This window comes from Acomys minous, assembly GCF_964271855.1.
Source record: "Acomys minous genome assembly, chromosome: 6".
In the NCBI taxonomy this organism is placed as follows: Eukaryota; Metazoa; Chordata; class Mammalia; order Rodentia; family Muridae; genus Acomys; species Acomys minous.
The window spans coordinates 127,633,425-127,654,484 of NC_140487.1; the positions used below are offsets into that span (position 1 = coordinate 127,633,425).

Consider the following 21,060-nt stretch of genomic DNA (forward strand, 5'->3'; position numbering starts at 1 on the left):
AACCACATGGGCACCAAGATGGGAAAGTCAGGGGGCCCAGGTCATGGGGTTTGGGCGTGTTTAGTCTCCGATGGGCAGAGAACCTTGTAGCTGTTCCTGCCCCTAGGCTGAGGAGCTGAGCGGCAGATGGAGACCTGTGTCTGAGGGGCTCATAGAGTCATCTGGGAGGAGGAGAGGTCAGTGGCCAGGGGTCTGGAAGGAACACACAGCCGAGGAGTCTACACAGAAACCCGAGGAAGAAACAGGCCCTGCCCATGTCGTTTTCTCTGTAAGGTTCCTACTGTGACCGTCACCCTGACTTCTGAGGAACCAGAACTTTGCTTCCAAGAGCTGCCGGCTGAGGTGGGGTGGAGCAGTAACCACACATTACATAGTATTTTCTGTACATCTCTGGTCCCTAATGAGTAGCTCTTGAGAATTTTCTCTTTCTTTCTTTCTTTTTTTTTTTTCTTTTTCGAGACAGTGTTTCTCTGTGTAACCTTGGCTGTCCTGGACTCACTTTGTAGACCAGGCTGGCCTCGAACACACAATCTGTCTGCCTCTGCCCCCTTCCCCCCCCCCCAAAGTGCTGGGATTAAAGGCGTGCGCCACCACCACACCCGGCTAAATCCAGAGAAATTTCAAAGCAGCATTGCCTTTTCCTCCTAATGACTGGCTGAGGGCAGCTTCCCTGAGAGGTACCTGGAAGGAGCCAGACAGATGTGCAGCACCTCAGGGGAGCCTTTGGGAAGGAGCAGAGAGGATGAAGGAAGGTAGACTCGGTCTCCAACGTCAGGTGATTAATGATAGCCACATAATGAAACCTCTGCACGAATCCCACAGGGCAGGGCTTGGTCAGTCTCTGGACAGCTGGATGTGTGGAGGTGCCTGAGACGGTGCCTGAACCAGCAGAGCCAGAGAGGACCAGGAAGCTCACATCCCTCCTCCACCGTGCCCCACACTCCCCTTCCCTACCCCACCTACCCCACGCACCTTGTTCTTTCTCTACCTGGGCAACTAGACAAGTGGTTTGCAGAGTCCTGTGAGCTGCTGGAGCAAACTGACAGCCACCAAGGAACAGTGGCCAGAGCACTGAGTAAGGCAGTGGTACCTACAGGGCACAGCCTTGAGGGTAGAACCCTTCCCCTGGGGAAGGTATCAGACCAGACCTCCGGGCATCCCAGCATCAGAACTGTCTGGAGCAGTGGTTCTCAACCTGTGGGGCATGACCCCTTTGGGAGGGATCAAACGACCCTTTTACGGGGGTCGCATATCAGATGCCCTGCACATCAGATATTTGCATTATGATTCATAACAATCAAAATTACAGTTATGAAGAAGTAGCAACAAAAATAATGTCATGGTTTGGGGTCACCACAACTTGAGGAGCTGTGTTAAAGGGCCGCAGCGTTAGGAAGGCCGAGAAGCACTGGGCTAGGGTTAGATGCTGCTGCCTTGTGCCTGCAGCTGTGGCGTTGCTGGCTTGCAGTAGGGAGGGGTCCCCACACCTTTGGGGGGAGGCCACAGAAGTCTTAGAAGTGAGTTTGAGTTTGGTTCTGTCCTCTCAAGACCCGGAACCTCCATCTTTGGCTCTTGGTCCTCCATCGGACTTGGCAGGTCAGGGACCTGAGTCAGGGTCCAGAAAGACTGGGTTAGTATAAGAGGACGGTCAAGCGTCCAAGTAGAACACCAAAGCCAGGAAGGGCTGGGGTTGTGTCTCTGAGGGGAGAGGAGGCTGCTAGGTGGTGGTGGGGGCCTTCCCTGCCCTGTCTCCCCTGACATCAAGTCATGGGGTGGATGGAGGCTCCAGGCAGCTAGTTGGATGGGTGCAATTGACCCCCTTTGCATAATGCCATATGGTGCCCCAGCTCCAGAGGGCCACCGTGAGGATTTTCTGAGACTTCCCTAAGAGTTATTGTCACCACCCTCACTCTACCTTAGCTTGGACATCTAATCCTTTTCCAGGACCCATCTGGGGACTTCAGGAACAGAGTGTATTCTGAGAACGTTCTGTGATGGGGTCCAAAGAACCATAGCCTCATCCTCCCCGTGAGCGCAAACAGACCCCCCACCCCCGCCCCCCATCATCCTTCTTCCTGATCCGGCCAGCAGGAGAGCTGTGTCCTGTGTCCTGCCCACTCGTGAGGGCAGCCTGCTACTGCCAGCCCTGTTTAGGCGTCTCTTCTGGCCTCCAGCCACCAGCCCCCAGGGAAAATGGTCTCACAAGGGGCCAGTGATAAGGGCCAGGACACAGGTTACAGGACTGTCCAGGACAGGATCCTACATGGGGGCTGGTGGCAGCCACACCCAGCTGTAGCATCCATAGGCAGCACTGACCTTGTCAGCATGAGGACCGCATGAGTATCATGGGACATTCTGGCACATTCCACTCCACCCTTCTAAACACTGATGTTGGCCAGGTCCTTTTCTTGGGACCTGTGACTTTCCATACAGTCTCAGGGGCCAGTGACTACCAGGAGCCAGAGAGGCGAGGGGATATGTGTGTGTGTGTGTGTGTGTGTGTGTGTGTGTGTGTGTGTGTGTGTGTGTGTGTTTATGCACGTGCAAATGTGCATGTGTGAGGGAGTCACTCTTCAGTGCTGTAGGCAATAGCTCATTAGAATATAAGTTTTCACTGACTGCCGGGCACCTTCATTTATAGGTTTAGGGCCAGAACATTCTGGGGTCCAAATCTCTGATCACTGAGGAGAGCACGGCTCTGCCTCTTTTCACCTTCTCAAGGCTCAGCGGGCCTCCCTAGGATGTCTGGTACATGGGGACACCAGCTGAGCTAGGGTTAGGAGAAGCAGGTCACAGGCCTGGGATTCCCGTCGCTGGGTGGTTTCTGCGTTATCTGTCACACCAGCAACTTTTCCGAAGAGTTTCTGCGCCCTCAAGTGTACCTCACAGCCCGGCTTTGAAGCCTGCCGCCCAGTCCTGGAGCAGCAGGCTTGGTCCACCATGCCTTCTTGCACTGGTCAGTGGTGGTGGCAGAGGCTCCCCCCATTACAGCTTTCAAAGCCTAGAATGCTCCAACCTTACATAAAAGCAACGGTGTCCTGGAAGTGGCTGTGGGATTTTTTTCCCAGGAGGTGGTGGCAGGGTCTGGACCCCTGGAACACAGATAACTTTTCTTTTTTCTTTCCTTCTTTTCTTTCTTTCTTTCTTTCTCTCTCTCTTTCTTTCTCTCTCTCTTTCTTTCTTTCTTTCTTTTTCTTCTTGTTTTTTCGAGACAGGGTTTCTCTGTGTAGCCCTGGCTGCCCTGGACTCACTTTGTAGACCAGGCTGTCCTTGAACTCACAGCGATCCAACAGCCTCTGCCTCCCAAGTGCTGGGATTAAAGGCGTGCGCCACTACCACCCAGCCCCTCCCCTCCCTCCCAGCTGTAGGGTGTTAGTGGAACTGGGGTGCTCCGGGTGCCGGGGATCAATGATGGGAAAAGGAAGGAGGGGTGCAGGGCCTGGCTGGCCTCCTCACCATGGAGGTTGGTCAGAAAGCATTTACAGATCTATCCAGGGTAGATGACGTGTCCGGCCACCAGCAGGAGCAGCGACAGGACCCTCCAGGTACTGAGGAACAAGCCAAGCTCCCCTTCTTTGAGGCAAGCAGCTGGGCCCCTGGGTGTCAGAGCCTTTTTACTGTTGCGTACAGAGCTCCTAAGATCCCAGAACCACCTCTGGGAACGGGAAGCAGAAGGTAGGGCATAAGGAGAGTTCCACAGATTCCCAGGGTACTCTGCGGCAGCCTCGGCCACTGTCCTGTCCTGCCCTTCATTGGCAGATGGGTGACCTGCCCTTGACCTGCACTCTGAGTTCCTGATCTGCAAAGTGGGAAGGGACCCAAACGCAGGTACTGCAGGCTGAGGGATGGCATCTGGGGTCCTGAGAGGCCATGACTGCAGCAGCTGCACGGAGCACAGGAAATGGGGGAGTCTCCCACAACCCCACTCAGGTCAAGTCTCTACTTATTGTCCTGTGAAGTTCCCCTCAGTGTGGCACGAGCCAATGTGAGGCAGCCTGTGGACGTGTCAGCCCTAGGCCCTCCAGGCTCCCTTCAGCTCTCCGGAATGGAGAGAACAGGGCAGCGGACCAGGATCCACACTCCCAGTCCACAGAGCCCACTCTGAACAACAGGTGCTTCTCCACAGCACGCGAATCAGAACTCAATCCTCCACTGGCACAGACCACGGGACAGAGTGCTAGCCCCCAAGCCTGCCCTGCCTCCTGTGCCCTACTAGAGCCCCGGAGGTATGTGGTGTGACCACTCAGCCGGGGAGCCCCCTTAGACGCAGGGACGGGCCTCCAAGTGTCTAGCTGCAGTCGGAGGCAGGGGTTCAGAGTCTCCAGGCTAGATTCTGTGCCTACTGAGGACCAAGTCCTTCAGCCCATCAGTGATGGAGAGAGCAAGGACTCATCCTTGCTGTGGGTACCCAGCACAGACTGGAGCCAGGGCCAGCCTACTGGGGGCCCCACCGTCTCCTGCAGAGCTACACACAATATGAGCAATTGCGGCAATCCCACTGTAAGTGCCCTCGTTTCCCCTAATAATTCGCATTTCATCTCCACAATAAACATTGTTAGAACTCTTCTCTAGGCTGTAAGTATACATAATTGCTCCTGGTGCCAGTAAAAGGTATTAATTCCATTTATGCATTCCATAAACTTTCAGGATAACGCAATTGATACCACAGTCATGTCGGGACAGACACCTCCTCTATTCTTCTGCTCTGCAAACCTCCGAGGGGCTGGAAAGTTTGCTCCGAACCCATTAGTGTTGACTCAGCCCCCGTCCTCCCCAGGAATCCCTCACAGAGGCTTTGTGCTTCCCGCCAGGGAATGCTGGGTGGGTAGGTGGGTGGGTGGGTAGGGGCTCTCTTTCAGGACAGGCAGGCAGACAGTCAGACAGACAAACACAACAGACAGACAGACAGACAGACAGACAGACAGACAGACACAACAGACAGACAGACAGACAGACAGACAGACAGACACACGTGTGCGTGCACACTTATACATGCACACACGCACGCGCATACATCGAGGGCAGCTGAAGGTTACTTGGCGACATGTCCAGGCCATCTATCTGTTCATTCACGATGCTCCAAGGCAGCCGAGCCATCCACAAACACCCTCATTACTGGCTTCCACTGTAGCTGCCTCTGTAGGAGCCTGGCTGTATCATAGCCTGCCCCTCGGTTCCACAGACACCATACAAGGCCAGGGCTACCATCCACACCAACCCTCCTGCCTAATCACACAGCCCTGTTTCTAAATGTCTCCACTTAGAAATCAGCCACCTCTGGCTGGGTGTGGTGGTGCACACCTTTAATCTCAGCACTCAGGAGGGAGAGGCAGGCGGATCGCTGTGAGTTCGAGGCCAGCCTGGTCTACAAAGTGAGTCTAGGACAGCCAAGGCTACACAGAGAGCCCTTGTTTTGAAAAACCAAAAGAAAAAGAAAGAAAGAAAGAAAGAAAAACCAGCCGCCTCTCTCAGGAAGGCAAAGCCAGCATGAAGAAGCTGAGCTGGTGCTGGACAGCAGCTGGACACCCATCTCGTGCTGCAGTCTCGGTATGCAAAGGAACTTGTCCCAGTCCCTCCTCTGCTGAAGGAGTCAAGAGACCATCTGTTCCCAATCTCACACCCAAACACGAAGCCCTCCTCTGGCCAATCCACCTGCCTCTCAGCCTTTTCTGAGGAAAGGGGCTGTCACCAGGCCGCAACCAGGGAGACTAACATGTGTACTCATAAGCTCAGCCACATTTGTTGGCATGTGTATGTGTGTGCATATGTACACACATGCCCGTGTGTTTACCAGTATATGTGGGTGCATCTGTGTATCCATGTACGTAGGTCCCTAAGCCCATTTATGTGTGCTCATAGGCTTATATGTGCAAGCACCACACACACCTGTATGGCGAGGTGTCCAGGCGCATGAGACCTTCTGCATGAGTATATGTGTGTGGACATTCATGCAGGGCCATGGATTAAGAGCCCAGACTCCTTATTGCACAAGCAGATTTTCAGGGTAAGGGAAGCAGGTCAGGCCAAGTGCATCTTCTGGGGCTAGAGAGTCTCAAAGTGGCTTCAGCGATGCTGAGGCCAAAGACCCCATTAACAGCTGTGGTCACTTGGAGGCCAGTGAGGGTGTTGGTTTTTTGCCAATCTGAGAGGAAGGAAGGCAGCAGTCAATATGGAATTGTACTTGAGAAAAATATGAATTATCTATCAGTTACCAGCCAGTGGCGTGGCAGGAGCCTAGGTGTAGAAGCCTAGGTGGCAAGTCTGGGCAGCACCCACACAGTTGGACCCCCAGAGCTGAGAGCAGCCGCTGCCAGCCCCTTCCCTAGGCAGCGAGAAAAGCCCTTGGGTGTCTGCTCTCAGATCTCGGAGGTGCCAAAAATCTCATTATCAATGTTGGTCCCACCTCAACCCCCAGTGTGACAGGGCTGGGAGGGGGCAGGCAACAGCATTCTCTTGCTCGACAGCTCAGCAGCTCGGCTCTGCTGCCCTGGGCACTGGGTGAAGGTTGGGTTGGGAGGCCAAGCCTTCCTCGCTCCCCTAGTATGTCTGACCAGCCAGGACTGTCTGTAGCTGAGCAGACTACCCCACGCGGACAGTCAGAGCATGGCAGCAGGACACAAACCATTATGAGTTTCTTGATACCAAACACCGCAGAGGAGATTGCAGAGCCCCACATGGGAGAAGGAAGCCAGTAAGGTGGGCGGTACCTACTCCTTTTAAAGAACAACCCTGACCATCGGAGGCACCTGAGCCCTCAGACATGGCAAAGACCGACCCCATCAGCCTCCTCAGGCAAAGAGCAAGAATGAAGGATCCCACATGGAGACACTCCCACACGGAGGCACTCCCATGCACTGCACCATCCTCGGGATGCTGGAGACTTCCTCCAGACACCACCAGACCTTTACGATGGACAGGACCCTGCCTCATCCTAAGATGCACTTGAAAGTGTAAGAGCAGGGTAGAGAACCTTTTGTGACTGGGGGTACCCATGTGTCTCTCCTAAGCTTCCTGGCCTGACCCCAGGTCAGTCAGCTTGGGTAAAGGGAGAGTCTACGTCATCCCTCCCCAACACACACACACACACACACACACACACACACACACACACCAGACAGTACAGAAGAAGAGACCTTCTGCAAGGGTAGTTCTACAGAAAGGCTAGCTTCAGGAGGTCATATTGGATGGCTCCATCTGCTGCCCCAGGACAGGAGTAAGAGCTATGTACTATGCCAGTCCCATCTCAACCAGACCCTCACACCCACCCTTTGGTCAGCAATAATTAGTGGTTTGGGAGAACGGAGCACACGGGGTGGGGGTGGGGGGCGAGATGAAGCACCACAGGTGCCTGGCCCCTCTTGGCCCACTGCAGCTCACCAGAGCCCCAGCGGTTGGCCTGAGCCTTCACCTGATGACAGGCCAGCAGCTGTGGGGCCTGCCTCGAACACTAGCCGAAAGAAACTATAGGAGACTAGACCAACGCTGGCTAGACTGATCATCTGTGGCTGCCTCCATGGGCTGGCTCTGTCCAGCTCCTCAGACTCCAGAGGGAACGTGAAAGCCACACTGCGGGGACTTGGCTTTTAAAGAAGAGCCTTGGGAGGAGGGGTACCCTGTTCAGGAGAGGAGTGAGACAGAACTTGCGCTTTCAGCTGTTTCCTGGAAAGGATGGATGACTCAGTATCCCTCGGTGCCCCCTTATTGTCGCAGGTCCCCTGTCGCCAGCCTCAGCTGGGTGCCGAGACCTGGAAGGCCCTGAGACCACCTTCCTACCCAATACCCTGCAAGCACTGTGTCCCTGAAGTCCCCAAAGGCTGCTTGTCCTGTGGCCTTTTCTCCCACAGAGAGCCTGGGTGCTCATGGCCACTGTGTCCCAAGCCCAGCATCTCTGGCCACCTGCAAAATTGAGCAAGCTGCTCTCCTTCTCCCAGCCCTCAGCTTCCCTCGCTGTGCCACAGGGACAGACTCCACCAGTGCTCAGCTGGCTGCCCAACTCTCAGCAAGTGCACAGGTTGAATTTTGTCGGCATCAGCTAATTCCCAGCCGCAGCTAGACTGGAAGCACTAGGGGAAAGGAATGGAACGCTCAGCACCGTGCTTACAGCCCCGGAGATCTGGTCCCAAGCCAAAGCACAGAGGTGTGAGGGCAAAGCTGAAACCCACAACCAGCAAGTGGCCACACTGTCTGGAGGAGGCAGCCTCCGAGGGCCCCTGTGGGCACCTAACACTCCGGCAGATAGATTTCAAGGTACTGAGCACAGGAAAACCCGGCCACTCTCCCTGCCTCACCGACCTCATTGGTTGCAACACTCCCCCGGACCTTTTGGGACCCTGAGGGAGGTTGGCTGACTCTGGCCACAAGTCCGAGGGGTGGGCACACCCACACTGCCCAGCCCCAGGGCCCGCCTCCTGCTTGATGCTCCTCCTGGCTCTGGCCAGGTGGGAACCCCATGTGGACAGTGTGTGTGTGCTCAGACAGACCTCCGTGCCAGGAGGACCGTGGCATCCTACCCTGCCGCCCTCCCTTCCGACGTCCACTGGCAACACGGCTACTCACCGTCCAGGTGGCCGACTTGGCTGTGCTGGACTGCTGGAAGGTGACCTCGAAGTGGTGGGGGCCGGGGTAGTCAGTGTTGGAAGGGATGACGGGCGCTGGAGACATGGTGTCGAAGGTGGAGCTGGGCTGCGCGTAGGGCGAGTGGGTGGGCGCACTGGCAGCGTGCTCTGGGGTGTAGGGGCTGGCTGGGGCCGCGCGGCTGCCCATCTGGTCCATGGCGCTGCTGAGCAAATTGAACTGGGCCTGGCAAGGAAGGGGAGGAGGGAGGGGAGAAATAGGGCTAAGGTAGAAGCCCCAACTCCAGGCTCTTGTCCCGTTGGGGAGGTGTCTTGTTACAGGAGCCTTAAAGGGCCAGCCGGCTCCAAGTCATCCCAAATATTTCCTGGGGCCCCCACCCCACCCCAACAGGCCACTACTTGTGTTGGGATAAACGCATATTCACCTCTCCTGCCTGCCCCTCTCCGTCTGTCCGCCTGCCTCCTGGGTTGCCAGGGCTTCTGGGGATCCACCCAGCTGCCAGCTAGGTAGATTGGGGCTTTGCACACCTACCTGGAGGGGAGCTGTTTGGTTGGGAAGGCTCTCAGCCCAAGACCCCTGTGGCCTCCACTGTTGCCAGGGCAGCACAGGGCAGGAGTGCTCACTCAGTCAAAGTCCTGAGAGCCTGCAGGCTGCCTTCAAGGGTGGGGTGGGTGCACGCCAGGTGTTTGGAGCGCTGGTGCCCTGGAGCCCTGGAAGGCCAGCATGACCTCTAGTTCCAGCCCTCTAAGTGATGAGCCCAGAAGAGGAGGCTGCTATCAATCCCATAGGTCCCAAGGACGACTTCCAAAAGAATTTGTTTAAGCTGTTGGCTTTATCTCCATTACAACGGCTTCCCCATGCCTCGAGCCAAGGATGATCCCTGATGGTTTTCAGGCCAGCCCAGGTAGCCCAGGCCTCCCCTGCCCCAAAACCATGCATTCAATGAGCATCCTTCACCATGCTGGGTATCCCAGGATAGGTCAGCCTGACGCCATGAGTTTTAGGGGGGCTGCATCTCCCTGCCTTGGGTGTCTCAACACATATCAACTGGAGGAGTGCCCAGGCCACGTCCAGAGACATCAAGCAGGGAGGATTTGGGAGGATGGTACCCAATGGCTGACGCTGCCCAGGGAGGATCCCTAACCGCAGCAGATGCTCAGTCGGTCCTCTCCGTGCCCCATTAACGTTCCTGCAAACTCAGCTGGACCTCCTCAGGTCCAGACGAGGACCGGGGAGTGACTTGACCCAGCTGGCCAGCGATCCAGCAGAGACTAGACAGTGAAGAGATGACAGCACAGGTGGCCCCTTTACCCTTCGCCCTTTTCACGGGGGTGCTCTGAACCCGGAAGCTCATCACACATACCTCCTCCCTCCAGCCTGCTCCTCTAAGTCCCAGAACAAGAAGATCTCCCAGACAGCAAGAGTGCTCTGGACCATAGGTCTCCCTTCTCATGGGGACCTTGTGCTTGACGTGCCCCCCCCTCGTCCCCATGCCTCAGTCCTCGGATGGAGGATGGCTGTACATAGCAACCAGTGACGACAAGGCCAGGTGGTCCACTGTGAGTCCTTGGCAGGAGTTTTGGGTCAGAGGCCAGGACAACACTGAATGGAAGCTAATACAGAAGAGGACAGGTCCTACTGAGGACAGCCCAGCAGGAGGAAGGCCAGCTCAGGAGACAGTAGAGGGGACAGAACACATGAGGATTAAGTGATGGTAGTCTGGTCTGGTAGTTTAAGGTTGTTTTTTTGTTTTTTGTTTTATTTTATACGTATGAGCGTTTTCCTGGGTGCGTGTATGTACCACCACAGTGTGCCCTGTACAGACGCAGGCCAGAAAGATGTAAGAAGGCTGACAGAAAGGAGGATACTCTGAAGGGAAGTATGTGACTTGTCAGGGTTTAAAACAATGGACTCCAAAGGAGTGGGAATTCTCCCCCAAAAGAAGCTCCTGCTGGGAGAGGGAAAAGGCCCCAAGAGGGAAGCCTGTTTCTCGGAAAGAGACTTGACACAGTTTCGCCATCTTGTCCCCACTGAGGCTGAGGCTCAGCGAGAGGTCATCACTGACGTGCGGTTTCTTGGCCCTCTGAGTTTTACTCTCACTCTGGACCCGGAAGCCAAATTTAAGTGATTCTCTTTGTCCCACTTCCCAATGTGACCACGCTGAATGGAACTGCCACTCTTCATCTGGCTTACTGAGCGGGGGTGGTCAAACCTGGCTCTGGACACAGGGCGTGACCCTCAAGATCAATAACAGACAGGGCATCAAATCCCCTGGAACTGGGGTTACAGGTGTCGGGAGCTGCCGCGTGGGTGCTGGGGACCGCAACTGTGTCCCTCTGCAAGGACAGTGAGTGCTCGTAGCCACTGAGCCATCTCGCCAGCCTAACGTTCTGGCTTTTGCCACTACTGTGACCTCTGCACCATAAGCCTCTGAGGCCCGGGCAAAGATTCCCTCCGAGGCTCTAGCCTGGGTACGCCGGGGCGGCCGCTGCTGCCCGAGCTGAGCTGGTGTCTAAGATCTGCCTTTTCCCTCGTGCAAAGCCCTACTGGACTTGGGTGGATAGGCCTTGGCAAGGGGACAGGCGTTTCCATGGTGTAAAACTATCCACCCACAGAGAGGCTGGGTCTGCGGGACAGACGCTGACCACTGAGCCCTCCCCACAGTCCTGGGCAGGCACCCACACCTTCCCAACTTCCTGTGCCACAGGACGCCAGCCCCACTTCCTACCCGTCTACACGAGGCAGCGGACAAGCGAGTTAGAAGACCACCGGCTGACGAGCTGTGACAACAGCACAGCAACCATGCGGATAAGACTCAGCACTTTGCTCTTGTCAGACACACAGGGTGACTTCACGTAGGTAAACACTCAGAACAGGCCAAGGTAGAGAGGCGGAAGCCAGAGGGGGGAGGCAAAGGCTGTTGGGCTACATGGCAAGAAACAGACGGTCTCAGGCAGGATTTCCCTCTGGCGGGGTGGAAATGTTCTAGGAAGCAATGGCTGCATACATCTGTTCGGACTAAACACTGCTGGGCAGTACACTTTATTATTTACCTGTTTGTTTTATGCTGTTCAGTTTTTGAGACATGCTCTCATATAGCCCAGGCTATCCCAGAGCTCATTATATTGGAAGCTGGCCTTGAACCCCTGATGCTCCTGGCACGTCTCTTGAGTGCTGGGATTACAGGCAGGCACCAGGGTGGCCACTTTGTACAGTGCTTGGAATTGAACTCATGGCCTCTTGCACTCGAGTCAAGAATTACTCTACCATCCGCCATTTCAAGGGAGCACCAGGTGTGACAGCTAGGCCCCCACCAGAGAGAGGCAAGCCATGAGCCTCCCACTCTGTGGGGCACTGAGGCTGGGGACACCCCACCCCATCTCAGGATCTGCCGACAGACTCCTGGTAGGAAGGTCATGGTCTCATTCCTGCTGGCATAGGCATTTGAGAGGTATAAAGGCAGAACTCTTTTGGCCCAGCACAGCGCCCCCAACTCAAGCACCTCCGCTTTCAGAATCCTTTGACAGACTTCTGGCCTCCGCCCTACCTCCCAGGGGAAGCCTCCACCTTGGTCTTATCACAGCCTCTGCTGAGCTCAGAGGGGCTATCCCAGATGACAGCAGCTGGAGCACCTGCGTGCCCTGACCTTTGCCCTGCTCCAGTGCTTCCCTGGAAGGCGGCACTCCTATGTCCCTACTGAAACGCGAGCCTGTGAGGGCCCACACAGTCCTGCGAGCTGGACCACAAAGGGTTTGAGCGTGTGTTGAAGAGTCTCCCAACTACAAGGACTCTACACACACTGAGATGACCCTAGGTTGGCAGGAATAGATTATTGATTGCACTCGCCAATTTCTTTCATCTGTTTTGTTTTGCAGTACTGGGGGTTGGACCCAGAATTCTCTCTCTCACACACACACACACACACACACACACACACACACACACACACACACACACACACACCACGCAAACATTCCTCTACTGAGGCCACAGCTCTTTTCACTGACGTTCAGAATTCTGTAAATGGCTCACACTCTACACTTGTCCCTCAGTGTTCATGAGAGATCAGGCCCAGGAACCCTCCGAAAAAGCCTTTCTAGACAATGGCGTAGTATTTACACGAGCCTACACACATCCCCTGGCTGGCTCACAAACCCTAACACTGCATATGCTGTGCAGCCATTAGAACACACTGCTTAAGGGGAGAAGGGAGGTCATGTCTCTGCATGCTCAGCATAAATGCAATTTTTTCCAAATATTTTTGGATTCCTGCTCATTAGAATCTGAAGATACAGAACCTACAGACACGGGTCCCCCACAGACACAGAAGCGCACGCAGACAGATGGCTCTGCAGACAGGATCCCACGGACACAGGGTCCCACCTACTGGATTCCCTGAGTGGTGGCGACCTGGACCGCCAGGTTTCAGAGTGGTCGCTTAAAGCATTTTTCTTTCTGAACAAAGGAGCAGAGGGATAGAGTGTGAGGGAATGGATGGAGGGATGAGGGAATGGATGGACGGATGAGCGAATGGACAGATGGGACGCCAACGTCTGGTGGTGGCTCTCTGGTGTGACTGTCTAGGAATGAGGGCAGGTGAGAGCCATGTTCCCACATCCTGTTTCTTCTTTTCCAGGGGACCCCTGAATCTCAGGGGAGACATCTCCCCTGCTGTGTTTCAGACCCAGGATGGAACTGCAGGACGACTGCCTTTCTGCCGCCTTGGGTCCAGTGTCTTCCCAGCAAAGGGCTTTGGGAAGGGAGGTCATGAGGTGGCAGCAGCCCCGCTCTGTCCCTGATGGGCAGGGAGCCCTGCCCCTCTCGCTCAGAAGCAGGGTACAGGCCCATGGCAGTGAGGTTCATATTTTAACTTGTCTGCATTCTTCAATGATTGGAGGTGGGTGCCAAGGACTTAGTCATTGAACCAAGAGGAATATAGTGATAGCATCTGTGGGGCATCTGCAGGAGGGACCGGGCGCCTCCGGAAGGCAGGCCCTCAGCGCTGGGGTGCAGGCGCCGGCTGGCACGGTGAACCTGAGGCCCTCACACAAGCAAACCTCCCTCTGAGGACCTACCTGGGGGCACTGGCCAGGAGATCAACCTGCCCCTTTGTCTAGCAAACGCTGGCCCTCCCCTTGCCTCCTCCTTTTCCTAGGGACGCCTCCCACCCACTCACAGCCTGGTCTGGGTGTCTATCATGCCTCCAGAAGACAGCAGGGAACAGGCAGGAGACCTTCCTCACAGGGCTCCCTCTTTCTGAGACTCAGGGGAAGGAGACCCTTGCTTCCTCATCACCAGCCTGTGGGGGCTCAGTCTGGACCCCACTTCCGCCTCCAGTCAGGCTGCTGAAGTGAGGAGCCTCTCTACACAGAAGCCCAGGGGTCCCCCAGACCCGGAGGCACCCGGAAGAACCTGGACAAATCCGAACGGTTTTCGGTTTGTTTTGGTTTCAGTGAGAACTCCAAGATAGTGGGCTGATTAGGGCACGCCCAGCCTGCGGCGGCACACATGTGCTTACATGTGCATGTGGGGTGCCTGGGCGTGACCTGGAGAGGCCCCGAGGAATGAGGGAGCCATGGAGCCAGCGGGTGGCCTTTCCTCCAGTGTCCAGGCCGTGGTGGACCAGCCTTCTTGGGAACCCCCAGCGTCAGGGTGGGGGACAGTAGCTCTGACGGGGATGGGGGTTTGAGGAGAACCCAGCCCCACCACCAGGCCTCTGTGTCACACACTAGACTTTGTCCAAAGGGGCTGGGATCATCCAGCAAAACCCAGGGCAATTGCGGGTAAGGCCTGTTCTGGGCTCAGGCATTTGGGGGTTCCTGTGAGCCCACACTCTGCAGAGAAGGCCAGGCTTTCTCCAAGAGTCTCCTGTTCCTTCAGTCTCAGGGGCCCCCTCTTGGTCTCTGCATATAGCTCTGCTGGGGGCCTACTGGGCCCCTGCTGGGAGCAGAGCCCTCAGTGCCTGCACCCTCTTTCCTTTGGCTTGGACTTCAGTTCTCACACCTGTTTCCCTTGGTCTCCACATGCCCTGGGGTGGCAGCAGGCAGAGGATCACAGAACACCCCAACTGAGACTCTAGCTCCCCAAGCTCCTGCTGGAAGGCAGCTGAGGTCCTTGTCTGCCCTAAGCAGAGAGAGAGAAGCATCCTCTCTGGGCTAAGCTACGTTGACAGTACGAGTCCAGGGTGAGCACCGTGCCCCGGGGCAGAGGGGGCAGCAGGATCTGGAGACGGATAGGATATGGCTCCACAGGCCTGCGCCTCCATTTTTTCTCTTCTGCTTTGTGGGAATGAAGTCCACCTGAATCTAGGAGCAGACCACCACCAGCCCGCTACCACGAGACCCCATGGGGGAAGGGACAGAGGCTGTCTGCCCTCAAGGAACAAGGCTGGCACCACAGCTGAGCAGGACCACGAGAGTCTGTGGCGGGCAGCGGCTGGCGTCTCGCTCTCAGATGTCTACCGATTGTCCTAACACCCGGCATGGAAACAGATGCTCAGGAACCGTTGGCCGAGTGAAACAGACTCTGAAATAATGCACGCAGATGTAGACACTCAGATAGGCTCTTCTGTGCTGGAGCAAGGACAGGGCCTCCCACTTCCATCTCCGTCTCTCCCCACCATGTCCTGTCCTGACCAGACAAGGAAGCTCTCTCCCGCTGGCCTGCTCTCGGGCTCCTGCCCTCACAAGTAGACATTGGATGCTATGATTTTACCTTGAAGATTGCCATCTCACATCTTTTTTTTTTTTTTTTTTTTTTTTTTTGCCATCTCACATCTTAACTGTTTCAAACCCATAAACAATCTCAGTCTATCTGTTCTTCTATGTAGATGGGACATAAACGTCGAAGGCTGGGAGCAGCTACCTTCCTCACCTACTCCCTTCGGACTTCGTCATCCATGACAACCTTTGTCATAGCCCAGATGGACCACAGAGGGCGACTGGCTGCACCCAGCGCTTAGCAACAAAGGGCATATACTTCCACATTACATCCGATTCCCCAGAACGGTGGTTGTTTTTCTAATAAAAATAGTAACAGAAAACGCTGCCTGTCAAATGTTTTAGCTGTCAAGCTTAAATGCAAAGGCCCAGGCGCAGGCTGACCACACCGTCCACCTCCTCACCCAGGGTGTAGGCTGATCACACAGTCCACCGCCTCATCACAAGGCCCCTCCCTCCTGAAGCCCAGATGCACTCTCTAGCTGCCCCGCTGCTCTTGCCCTCTCCTTCCACCTGGCTGTGTTGTCTTCTGTCTCCCTCGTCTGCTTCACACAGAACTCTAGAACTTCCTGTGGCCTCTCTGCCTCAGTTTACATTGATGGATATGAGGGATGCTATTGAGAGACTCAGAAGTCAATCCACACAGAGAACTGAGAACAGGTCATGATGGCACAAGAGTGCGGTCTCAGAGAGGCACAGGCCCTTGGCTCGGCCGCTGGTGTGCTTCTGAGGACCCCACACTGCACCCTGCATACCTCCTCAGATGAAAAGAACTAAAGTCCAGTCACCAAACTGACCACCAGCCCAGGGCTCATCTGCCTAGCAGGGGCACCCAGCAACCCCATGCCTCTCAGCATGCCCTTTCGGGAAGGAGAACTTTCTGGGGGCCAGCCTCATGCTGAGCCCACCGCTGCTCTGACAGCCCACCTGGTCGGGCCAATTCCTCCCTTCAGCCAGGGACCCACGTGTACCGCAGGGGGCCGCACCAGCAGCAGCCTTGAGGTCAGAGTTCCCACCCTGCCCCCTGAGGTTCTGATGTGCACAGAGCGGAACGTGGCTTCATAGACCACACAGAATGAGTGGCGAGTCTGGAGCACAGCCCAACCCCGTGACTCTGTCTCCCCTCCCCTCCCTACACTCTTCCTCACCCTCTTCCTCCCTTCTTCCATCACCTCCACCCTCCCTCCCTTCTGACAGTCACCCTGGCCTCTGTGTGTCCCCTTCCTGAGGATGGCAGAGCAATGTGGCCCAGCCCCGGCCTTCTCACAGAAGCACCTGGATTAGGGTCTGGAGAAAGGAGCTAGCTGCCAGGGCTCCGCACGCTGTGGCCTCTCGGCCCCACTGGGCAGCCTCCATTACCTCATATTTCAGTGCCAGCCCCTGGGCACTTGCTCTGCTGCCCTGCGGCCTTTTCTGCTCCCTGGGTGGAGCAGTGACTCTGGGCAGGGGCCGAGAGGCATTTGCCCATCTAGCACAGATATAGGCAGCACATGGCCTTGTGACCGCAGCTGTTTCCGTGGGGGTCCCAGTGTTCTGCAGGACCTTGTTCACCCCTACGGCTTCCTCTACCCTGAGGCGAGTGTCACACACATTCTGCTCTGAGTCCAGTGCTGAGACTTCGCCTGCTTCTAGAACACCAGCCAAAGCTGTGTGGATTCCTCTAAGGGGAAGAAAGCCTCTGGAACCCTTTTCTCCTGTAGGCATGTCTGAGCCTGGGCTCAGCTTGCCCTGGGTTAGTGACTGACAGCGGCCTGGCCCTGTATAGACAGCCATCCCTGCCACCCGTGTGCTCGCTGGAGACCTCCGTCCTGATGGTGTTTCCCACAGTCTCCTCGAGCCTGTGATTAAACGGATGGAAATGTCAACAAGACACGACTTGTGCATGGGGGGATGGCTGTCTCCTTGGAGGTATGTGCACAGCACCCTCCTTTTGCCCGCCGAGGCAAGGCCTTGCCCGGTCCCATGCCAGGGCCATGTGGAACTTTCCACGCCTCACACTGGGGAAGCGCGCCCCCAGCAGCTCCGCTAGGCTGCCAGGCACGTGTTTGCGAGACCCACTGTGAAGCCCAGGCCACCCCCTCCACCCAGCGTAGCCTGAACCCAGGGTGTCACAGAGCAGAACCTTCCTGAGGGTCTCTAGGCAGCTCCCCCACTTCTTCGGCACCATCTAAGAGCAACAGCGATTCCCAGAAAACTCTAAATCACCTGAGCGTACCCTAACGATGTAGGTAAGGTGCCTCTCTGAGATGATTGAGGGAGGGGGTGTGCTTCTGCCAGCTCCTCTCTCTGGGCACATGCTTGTACTATGGAACTCAGCATCTGTGCCATGCACCCCTTCAGTCCTTCTGTCTGTCTATCCCAACCAGGGAGCCAGTCAGTGAGGATCTCCCAGGTGAGGATCTCCCAGGTGAGGATCTCCCAGGTGAGGATCTCCCAGGTGAGGATCTCCCAGGTGAGGATCTCCCAGGTGAGGATCTCCCAGGTGAGGATCTCCCAGGCTCTTCCTGGATCTTAGGTCCATGAAGAACAAAGAACGAGCAGCTAAACTCAGACATTAGATCGCGACAAATGTGGCTGCTGTGTGCCCAAGTGTGGCCCCCTCAGCAGCCCAGAGAGATTATGGCATTGCCTTGGGATCCGATAGCGAAGGCAACCCAGTACAAGCTGGAGGGTGGGCCGTGAAAGCTGAGGACAGAAGCTGTCCACGTACTCAAGGTCAACTGGCTCCATTTTGCTCATGTCATCTCTTGACAAAGGCTTCTGAGCGCTCTCCCCCCAAGCCCCCCCCCCCCCGTGTAAGTACAGCAACAAGACGTCCAGTTAATCAGTGTAGGAACTCAGGGGATGCAGACGTAAGGGAGAACACTGCCCATCAAAGAGGCAGAAATGGGTGTCCAGGTAGGGTGGGGCTCTGGGAAAGGCAATGGCTTCTGTGGCAAGTCCGTGTGCCTTGTAGGACCTGGAGTGGCTCTAGGCAGGGCAGCCGGGAAAGGATCCTGGCCAGAGGAGGGGACACGAGCAAGTGCTTGGGTGGCAGAAGCAGCAGAAAAAGGTGGTGGCACATAGCCGCTGTGTTCAGCAGATAGGGTTGTAGACTAGGTCTCCAAGGACCCCTTGCCTGGTAGTGGAGGACAGCGGACAGGAGGAAGGCTTGTCCAAGCACTGGGCAGGCAGCAACAAGGACGCAGGTGGCGGCAGCGTAGATGAAGTCTAGGGTTTGGGTTTGGGTCAGCGGAGGAGAGGACTTCCCGCTGGCTGAGATAACATTGCCCAGGGGAACTGGAGGGAGCACTACGGGGAGCACGGAAACCAGATGCGCCCCAAGACAGCGAGGGGATTGAGATGACCTTCCTGGTGGCTGTGCACGCTCCAGTGGGTGTGCCTCTCCCTCAGGTCTAATCCTACCTGAGTTTTACCCCCCATGGGGTCACCAGCCCCCTCCCTGAGGCTGACTCAGGCCCCTTTCCTAACCTCATAGTGCCCCCCCCCCTTATCCCAGGCCACCACGATGCTCACCTATCTCCCACACGCTGAACCCTCAGCCTTTCTGACCATCACTGCAGGGCTCCTAAGGCAACCGTGGCCTTGCCGGCTAGCCACGCCATGATCCTTTGAAGGCCCCTCCAAATCCTATCTCACACATGGCCATCTCCACAGATGCTCTGTCCCAGCTTCCGGAGCCCCACACACTGTCTCCAGCTCCTATCTGCCAGCCACTGGGCTCCATCTGTGCAGCTGCTGGAGGACCCCGTACACTCCCCCACTCCCACTCCCGAGACCCTATGGTAATTCCCCATCACAGCCGGCAGCCCCTGAGCTCACTCTCACACACCCCAGTCCGTCCTGTCCCGTGCAGAATGTCCAGCTCTCGGTTCTCCACCCCACCTTCCCTAGGACCTGGACCACAGCCCTTCTCCCAGTCTCGGCCCTGCCCCCCTGTGGTCAGTCCCCAGCACTGCACCAGGCCTGAGCTCCACGCCTGTGCTCCAGGGCTCTTTCTGGCTGCACTAGCTGTCTTTTTCCACCTGGGGCCATCCCTTGGGCTCCTCTGGTCCAGATACCATGCTTTCTGCAGGAGCTCAGAGAAGCCTGCCCCAGGTACAGTGGACTCCAGACCCGGGCTGCACATGTATTGCTATCCCGCCTCTCACAAGAGTCTGCAGCATCTGCGCACCACCGTGTGCTGTGCCAGGAGGGAAGACACCAGTCTTCACCAGTTATGCAACCATGATGCTGGTTCTGCAGAGACGGCTGAGCCCCACTCCGCAAGAAGGCATTCTCCCTCCCTCTCTCCCTCTCTCTCTCTCTCTCCCCACCCCCCCCCTCTCTCAGAGCTCACTCTTACACACCTCTGGGGGGGGGGGAGAGAAAAAGTCAGGACACAGAGCCAGCTACCACATGTCCCCGTTCCTTTCATCCCATGTAGCAGCCCCAGGGGTCCTCAACTCCTTCCTGCCCTGTAAATGGGCTTCACTGTGTGCAGGAGGGCCGAGCCCAGGCGCTGCACTCATGGCTGGACTCAAGCTACGGGGCATCACTTGGCCACAGAGTGTTTAGCCCTCAGACAGACAGAGAGGAAGGTGGGCAGACAGAGTCAAGAGCATACAAAGCCATAGGAGGAAGCCTCGTCTGACATGTTAAAGGGCTGGCCCAGTCATGGCCAGAGGCTCCATTGTGGCCTCGCAGCTCTTCTCTGTGGAGACCTCTGAGTGCTGCTGCCCCACTTAGGAGCAGGAACTGTCTCAGCATGTGGCCTCACCCCCTAAGAGCCATAGCTGGTGGGCATCAGAGAGAAAACCTGAACCTACACACTGAACCCCAAACCAGCACCACATATACAACACACACAGCACTCACACACATACACCACACACATACACACACACACACATACACACAGCACTCACACACACACACCACACACACACACAGCACATACACACACAGCACATACACACACAGCACACACACACACAGCACTCACACATACACACACACACAGCACATACACACACAGCACTCACACACACACACCACACACACAGCACTCACACACACACACACACACCACACACACACACAGCACTCACACACACACACACACACCACACACACACACAGCACTCACACATACACACACACACAGCACATACACACACAGCACTCACACATACACACACACACAGCACATACACACACAGCACTCACACACACACACCACACACACAGCACTCACACACACACACACACACCACACACACACACACAGCACTCACACACACAGCACTCACACACACACACACCACACACACACACACACCACACACACCACACACACACACACACAGCACTCACACACACACACACACACAGCACATACACACACAGCACTCACACACACACACCACACACACAGCACTCACACACACACACACACCACACACACACACACACCACACACACACACAGCACTCACACATACACACACACACAGCACATACACACACAGCACTCACACATACACACACACAGCACATACACACACAGCACTCACACACACACACCACACACACAGCACTCACACACACACACACACACAGCACTCACACACACACACCACACACACACACAGCACATACACACACAGCACATACACACACAGCACACACACACACACAGCACTCACACATACACACACACACAGCACATACACACACAGCACTCACACACACACACCACACACACAGCACTCACACACACACACACA

General features: G+C 56.0%; 1 protein-coding gene across 4 annotated transcripts in view; it reads right to left on the reverse strand.

Annotated features, from left to right (window-relative positions):
* The window catches only part of TP73 (tumor protein p73), a 59,571-nt gene that overhangs the window by 15,850 nt on the left and 22,661 nt on the right, over nucleotides 1-21,060 (reverse strand). For 2 of the 4 annotated variants that reach the window (XM_084787233.1, XM_084787236.1), the window contains one exon: nucleotides 8,557-8,799. In XM_084787233.1, the coding sequence (XP_084643359.1) occupies nucleotides 8,557-8,799 (243 nt within the window). Of the gene's footprint in view, nucleotides 1-8,556; nucleotides 8,800-8,998; nucleotides 9,630-21,060 lie in introns of those variants that run through there. The other 2 variants (XM_084787235.1, XM_084787234.1) reach the window with 2 other exon arrangements.